We start from the raw sequence: 8,036 nt of genomic DNA, 5'->3' as shown, positions 1-8,036 counted from the left end.
CCGTGACCGCGGCTACGTTCGGAGACTGACTGCCGCCTCGAGCCCAAGCTCATTATCACAATTCTCGAATAATTACAATCGGGTTGAATAACTACAATTGTTCAATTACAGCTATAGTAGACTCTAGGTTGCAATGTTGCGGGATTATCCAAAATTCCAAAGGCTCCGGTGTTCTTTCATCTCCGGCACGGCCATCCTGACTATCACACGTCCTCGTGTGTAACTAAAATATCGTATTTCTTACATTAGATCCGATACAACTGACATTATTTGCGATTTAACTAAATGTCCAAGTAAGTCAAGGGTCCAGTGCAATAACAAAGTTTCGTTCGGAGGTTTGACAACAGAAAAATAAAAGAGAATAGCAATTTGTAATGTTATAATTTGTATTCAAAGTGTTAGGTGCGTTCTGTGAGTCGCCAGTCAGACCGTAATGACACAACAGATCATTTTCGATTTCGTACACCGGTGAACCTCAGTTTGTTGGATCATATTGCCACGTTGGGTGCATTACATCCAGAAAGCACGTAAGCCCACTCAACGGGTTACAACAAAAGCACGTAACCCCACTCAACGGGTTACAACAAAAACACATCAACCCACTCAACGGGTTACAACAAAAACACATCAACCCACTCAACGGGTTACAACAAAAGCACATAAAACCACTCGGTGTATTACTATGACCACAACGCAGTGTTAATGATCCTCTGAGGTCAGTGTACTTGCATCGTTATTGTCACCGCCGTTGTCATCACCGCAGACGTCTAACTCAGCAGGGACGCAACCTTCTGGCATTTTTCTCAGTCTGTCGTGTCTGTCCTTATATGATCGTTTGCCGTCTAAGGTTTTTAAGGTATATCTATCTCCTTCCAAAATCTCGGCTATTACGAATGGACCCCTGAATTTCGGATCTAACTTCGTCTGGTTTCTTTCCTCGTTTTTACGTAACACGAAATCGCCAAGGTTGAACCTAACTATTTTAGCTTTGTTTTTGTCGAACCTATCCTTATCGTATTTGGCGCTTGCTTCTATATTCTTTATCGCCTGCTGTCTTACATGGGAGATATTTACCTCTCTTTCTTCGATACTGTCGGGTAGGGATAAGCCGTAGGGTCTCGCTGTTTTACCGATTAGTAGTTCCAACGGGCTTGACTTAGTCACGCGGTTGGTGGTACAATTTAAGGCCAGTTGTATTTCCCCGATCGCGTCTTGCCAGGACCGCCCGGTGGTTTCTATTGTTGTGAACATGTTTTTTAGCGTACTCATCATACGCTCTACCTGCCCGTTGGCCCTACTAGCTCCGGTCGCAATTAAATGGAGTTTAATGTGTTTATCTTGACAAAAGTCTCGAAATTCTTTGCCCGTAAAACATCTTCCCTGATCCGCTATTATCCGGCAGGGACTGCCGAACAAAAATATAGCGGCCTTAAGCGCTTTAATGGTGTTAATGGAGTCTAACTTACGGGTATGGTGCAAGTATACGAACTTGGTGAAGGCGTCGACCAACGCAATGACGTATTCCTTCGAATCGTTTTTACCGCTTAGTTTGCCCGTTATGTCCATATGAACCGTATGCCAAGGTATACTGGTCTTAGGTATGGGGCGTAATTCGGCTTGTACTCTACCCGAACTTGCCTTTGAAACTCGACAAGCATGGCAGTTCTCTACGAATTTGCGAACATACTTCGCCATTCCTTCGAACCAGTAATACTCGTACAGTTTCTCAAGCGTTTTATCCCAACCGAAGTGCATAATGGACTGGTGCACATGGTTAATAACGGACCACCTAAACCCTCTCGGAACGATGGGCAGGCAGAGAGTTCTACCTTTTCTCTGTATTTTACGATGAAGGGTGCCGGACCGTAACTCATACGTATTCGCGACGTCTTCCGCGAGCCCTTCGTTCTGTAATTTATCGACGATCTCGGAAATTTGTGGGTCGCGACGTTGTTCCGCTAGTAGCCAATCGTCGGAGATTTCGGTTAGGTTAATTTCTTTCTCTACGATTTTGCTGAACGTACTGCGATCCAAGTCTACGGGATTTCGCGAAAAGAAATCTACGTGGGCCATCCGTTTACCTTCCCGGTACCTAATGTCAAAGGTAAAAGTTTGCAGGTAAGCCCACCATCTGTAAACCCTGTCGTTCAAGTGTACCTTACTACTGGATGCTTTCAGGGAGTTGCAATCGGTGACAACGAGAAATTCTCGTCCGTGTAAATAATGACGGAAGTGCTTGACGGCGTTTACAACTGCTAACGTTTCCAATTCGTAGGAATGATACCTAGATTCCGCAGGGCTAGTCCTTTTGCTGTAATACTCCACTACTCCACTTTTACCTTCGACCCTGTGCATTAAAATGGCTCCATATCCTTCCGAGCTAGCATCCGTATGTAGTTCTATGGGGTAATTGGGATCAAATATCATTAGCACCGGCGCGTCAGTCAGAACGGAAATTACCTTTTGTCTTATCTGTTCGTGCCTATCCGTCCAAGGTATATTCTTGTTACTCGAGGTAAGTGCATACAGGAGTTTCATTACTTGTGAAAATTTGGGAATGAAGCTTCGGAAATAAGAGGCCAAACCTATGAATTGCCTAAGTTGTGTGACGGTCGACGGTGCAGGTAGAGAACTCAAGGCTTGTATTTTACCCGGGTTTGGACGGATTTCTCCGTTACGAATTACGTATCCCAAGTAGAGTACCGATGTCTTTAAAAAGGAGCATTTCGAAAAGTTAAAGGAGAATCCGGCTTTCACGAGGGTATCTAATACGGTGCTCAACCTTTCTAGAGCTTGGTCTACTGAGTCGGCAATAATTAGGACGTCGTCCAAGTAAACAACAACGAACGAATACGCGAGGTCGCCTAAGGCGTTGAGAATGGCCCTCTGGAAAACGGATGGTGCATTTTTCAATCCGAACGGCATAGTCACGTACTCTTATTGCCCGTCGGGTGTAACGAACGCCGTATATTGCGTCGAATTAGGATGAATGGGAATTTGGTGGAATCCACTGGCCATGTCCAGGCTAATGAAGTATCTCGCCTTCTGCAATCTCGCGATTTGATCCGCGATGAGGGGTAGGGGATACCGGTCTGCGACAGTATTTTTATTTAATGCCCGAAAATCTACGCACAGTCTATCTGAGCCGTCTTTCTTCTTTACAAGTAAGATAGGGCTCGCGAACGGTGAGTTGCTCGGCCTCACGATTTTTGCTCTAATTAACTCGTCTATTCTCTCGCGCACTATCCTACGCTCTTCTTCGCTAAGTCGGTAGGGACTTCTTTGCACGGTAACATTAGGATCGATTAACCGTATTTCCAACTAGCCCGTGCTTACGCGAGTACGTAGGAAGCCCGTAATGAATGAATCTTTGAATTTCTCGAGGACAGAAATTAACCGACTTTTATCATTACCAACCACGTCAGTGTCAACCGCATTGATATTGATCTCGTCCTCGGGGGTTTTACTACAGGCATTAATAGTCTTCGTTTTACAAATATCGACGCTATTCCGTGTAATAGTTACATCAAAACCCTGGCTTAAGATCTCGCGGCCAATCATGATATCATAATGCAGGTGACTATCGGCCAGAACGTGGAAGGTTATCTCCAATGTAAAACAGTTAATGCGTACCGTAGATAAGATCTGGGATGTACTCTTAACGCAGGTGTTTCCTATTCCTCGCATAACTACTATATCTGTCGTTCTCCTACCGGAGAATTTCGGAGCGACAGATTCTCTAATTAATGAGCACTCGGCTCCGGAATCGAAGTAAAATAGGAACGACTCACCCAGATGACTTAAACTACCGGCTGGGGACTCCACCACGCAGGAGTTGACTTTACGCTCATCCTTCGGGCCTGGTCTACCGTCCCGTCGCGCCGGGCAGTTAGGTGCGATATGGCCTTCCGCATTACACCTGTAGCAAACCGCCTTGGACGGTGCAGCCGGTCGGTTTCCTTCCTGGCGTCGTGCATCCCTCTGCTGTTCGTTCTGCATCCTCTTGCGGCAGTCCTTTATTCTGTGTCCGAGAGTACCACAGTAATGACACCTCGTCTGGTGGCCCGATAACTTGCGTCGCTTAGCTTCGGGTTCCGCCGGTGCATATCTCGGCGAAAATGTCGACTCTTCTTCGTAACAGAAGGGTCGCATTTCGCTCAGGAATTGGTCCTCCGTTCTGATATCGCTCGTGAGGGCCAATCGTTTAAGACGTTGGTCGTGTGGAATTAATATGTAGAGAGTGACAGCGTTAAGTATTTCGTCTAGCGTAGAATGTTGCCACCGCGTCTGCAGGAGGGAACGGACACGGCCGGCAAACGCCCCCGTGGATTCGCCCGCTCCCCGCGGTTCCCTGGATACCTTGATTAACGATGAGGACGTCGTCTCTCGGCCACCGAACTGTGTAAGGAATCGTTCCTTAATTTTAGGCCAAGTAACTTCTCCGTTTCCCGTCGTTCGCGCCAGCCAATGTGCTGCAGAACCCTGTAGAGAGTCACTTAAGGCAGAGTGTAGTGCGTCATCTCGCAGGGGGTTGTTCTGTAGAGCCCTACTAACAGCCGCGCACCACGCGGCTGGGTCGGCGCCTGCGACTTCTGGGTTAAAATGTGGTAATTTGGTGATTCCCGTATTTGGTCGTTGCATTAGCGTATGAATTAGGTTGTTCATGACAGCGACCTGCCCTTCCAGCGTTCGCAACCGTTCTGATCCCACGTCTGATGTCGGATCATCATTGGAAATGGGGTTGTGGGCGTCAAATGAATCTTCTCGAGGATTAGCCATTGATATGGTACACACAGGCGTAGTTTATTACAATGATAGTATTATTACAGTCTTAACAATTGATCACGGCGGCTCGGCACTCGCGACACTAGTGACGATGCTCTCGGGCTAAATAACGAATCCGCGGCCAACGGGATGACAACAGAACGTACTCACAAAGTCTAAGTCTGAGAATAATCACTGATCGCGAAAGCGTTACTCTTTGATCGATGAGATCGCGAGCGAGAATGCCTTTCCCGTCCCGATGATGCCACAGAGGAAAACTATAACGGGGTGTGTCTAAGGATACGAGATCATCGGATTCGTCGAGAAAAGCCTTCGTTCAGAAAGTAAAGGAAATTGACGTTGCTGCTAATTGGTCAATCTCCATATCGGTGGTTAGAAAAGTATGCTAGCCGCCCTCGAGAGAAAGTTGTTAGTGGGAGACGCCGCTCGTTGAAAAATATGTCTCCCCTATCTTTCCGTAGTTGGGACAAAGACCGCTTGTCTGTTTGAAGGACTTTAGTTAACTAAACCTTAAGATTTATAACAGGCCCTCGGGCTAGCCGAACATGTACTGCGGAGACGCATCGACATCTGGCAATCATCTTACTCGAAGAATAGGGTCTGCACGTGGCGAGCCACGGGACAGAAACCGTTGGAATGTTTACTGTCGCGTGTCGCCACAAATATTTCTTTTAAGGAGAGCTATAGAATTACTCCATACCTTTGTTAGGCAAAGCGTTCATCCCGTGACCGCGGCTACGTTCGGCGACTGACTGTCGCCTCGAGCCCAAGCTCATTATCATAATTCTCAAATAATTACAATCGGGTTGAATAACTACAATTGTTCAATTACAGCTATAGTAGACTCTAGGTTACAATGTTGCGGGATTATCCAAAATTCCAAAGGCTCCGGTGTTCTTTCATCTCCGACATATATATATATTAATATATTATCATGAAATATACCAGCATATGTTTCTTAATATTATATGACTCTTTTATTTGTGCTTTTACTCCTTCATAAAGAGTCTTAGAATTAAGAAGAATCGATGCCCATTTGTGTGGAGCCCAATTATCCTCTTTTATCTCAAGTGCTTCAAGTATTAAATCATAAGCTTCGAAAATTAATTTCTTTCCATCCACTTCACTCACAATTTTAGACAATTTATACATGGCTCTACACAAACGCCATATAATTTCAATATCACCGCTATCCTATAAAAATATTCAATTTTATTATCTACATTTATAAGTGATATACATAATGTCATTACTTTATAATTTATTAGAGGGTCATGTATTTCCTGGTATTGTTCTTGCTCGTATAATGCATCGGCTTTTGCTATTAGAACTTCTTTTGTAGTTATGATTGCTTCGTTGTCACCTCTCTTTTTTGTAAGACCCCAAATACCCATAGCAGTGAACGACGATATGGTACATAATTTTGTTGTTAACATGTACTGATTGCTGCTCTAATAATGAAAACTAATTGAATAATTTTGTATAATATATTAAAATTTATAGATCTGTGGCGGCACGGGCCACGGAACTTTTCAACGGCTCCGGATGCAAAGCGCGACGCCGCCAAAGCGCAACACCGACGTGCCCAATGTACCATCGATATCTTCACACTCTTTCCGCCGAATTCTCGGAAGAGCATACACGTGCCAGCACTGGCGGCACATCTAATGAATGCACGCTAGTGGGGGATATCGATGGGCTACGAAGGGAAGAATCTGCGCGATCCGAAACAAAAGGGCAGGCAGTCTGCCTTACGCCATTAAATGTGTAACTCCTCGGTACTATTTGCATAGCAACGCGTCGAATGATCTCTCGGTGTCTATCGTTATTTGTTGGTTGTTACCAGTTGTCTGTTAAGTGTAATTGTTAATTGTTAACTCTGATTGTTGATTAGTTCTAATTAAACTATTGTTCGTTAAAAACACCAAGAGTAGTTCCTTACGCACCTATCACCATACAACCTCATGGTCATCACTTCTAAGAAAACTCTACATCTGGTCTTTTTAGTTTTCTCAAGCACTGAAGCCATCGAGAGCGTACGAGCGCATATTACGAGCGAAAGACGATTAAAAGGCTTCGCGCTCGTAACCGTGACACTGTCCGGGCATGGTTGTCCTTGGCTCTACGACGCCTGTCGCTCGAGATCCCATTATCTCGAATCGATTATCCAACACTTTGCATCTGCTCCGATTAGTGCAACGTCGAGGAACCAAACAATGTAAGAACCATAAAACGTAGGATATATATTAAATGATAAAGGATCGGGGTTTTGGCGCAACATTGGCGGGGCTACTTTGGCGGCTTAAAGGAGACGAATACGTGGAATACGTCGATCGATCTCTCGTATAGAGGATACGGACTGGCGAGCATAAGACGGATCAAGTTTCGAGCCACGTTTCGAAAGGGCGAATAAATTGGAATTAACGCGGCTCGCTATAGGGCGAGTATACGGAAACCACGGGCTGCGATAGTGTAACCCGCGGGATAAAGGCTTCCGCGTACGACTCGACGTACAATTGCCCTTTACAGTGTTCGCAGTGGAAAACGATCTGCGCACAGATCGGGGTGCGGCTTAATGCCAATTCACGGACAAAGGGTGACCGCGGACGAAAAAGAGAGCCACGGGATTCTTGGAGCGAGCGAGTTTCGTGAGAACGGCTGGCTACGCCGTTTCTTTCGACGTTGCTCTTGTCGTGTAAAATTAAGGTAAAAATAAGGAACTTGTTAATTTCCGAAAGGGAGATGAAGTTCTTTTTATTTTTTACTCAATTTATACAATTTTTTCGGTTCGCGATGATACGCTTTCGATACTTGGATTAGTTAAGAATTTTTTTAGACTGACTGGATGATTTTGAAGGGTGCATTTATATTCTTCCATTCGTTGGAGTGGGAGAAGGTTTTGTTTATACTTAGTGTAAAATTCGGAGAACGGCTGGAGTGATCGAATGCCACTCAGGCGGCTGAGAGCGGATGCTGACCGGACGGTCACACGCGATAAGGCGTTCGGAATTTCGGTTTGTTATATACAGCTGCTCGAATTTCGTCTGTGACATTCCCCCCTTCTTAGATTGAACTTGATCCCTCAAGTTCTCTTCAGAAGACTTTTGTGGAATCGGACTTGACGTGGCTTGAAAATTACAGCTGATTCCTCCTCTTCATCTGAGTGGTACGTGTTGGTCGGAATATAGATGTTGGGTGTTGAGCCCAGGGTGAGTGGTACTGGTGGGGCTGTCGCATTGTGGCTGTTGATC

At 45.3% G+C, this 8,036-nt stretch overlaps 1 protein-coding gene across 1 annotated transcript; it reads right to left on the bottom strand.

The window, feature by feature from the left end:
- Nucleotides 1–5,703: 5,703 nt before the first annotated feature.
- LOC117241292 (regulator of microtubule dynamics protein 1-like) lies at nucleotides 5,704–6,296 on the bottom strand. The gene is made up of 2 exons (XM_033507248.1): nucleotides 6,039–6,296; nucleotides 5,704–5,979 (listed from the first exon to the last, which is right to left on the bottom strand). Exons 1-2 carry the CDS (start codon nucleotides 6,219–6,221, stop codon nucleotides 5,707–5,709), a joined length of 456 nt encoding a protein of 151 aa, XP_033363139.1. The 5' UTR covers nucleotides 6,222–6,296; the 3' UTR covers nucleotides 5,704–5,706.
- Between the last annotated feature and the right edge of the window lie 1,740 nt (nucleotides 6,297–8,036).

Source organism: Bombus vosnesenskii, unplaced genomic scaffold, assembly GCF_011952255.1.
Source record: "Bombus vosnesenskii isolate JDL3184/JDL3185 unplaced genomic scaffold, Bvos_JDL3184-5_v1.1 scf7180000015610, whole genome shotgun sequence".
NCBI lineage: Eukaryota > Metazoa > Arthropoda > Insecta > Hymenoptera > Apidae > Bombus > Bombus vosnesenskii.
The sequence above is the reverse complement of the archived record's forward strand: the minus strand, read 5'-3'. Positions and strand labels throughout refer to the sequence as shown.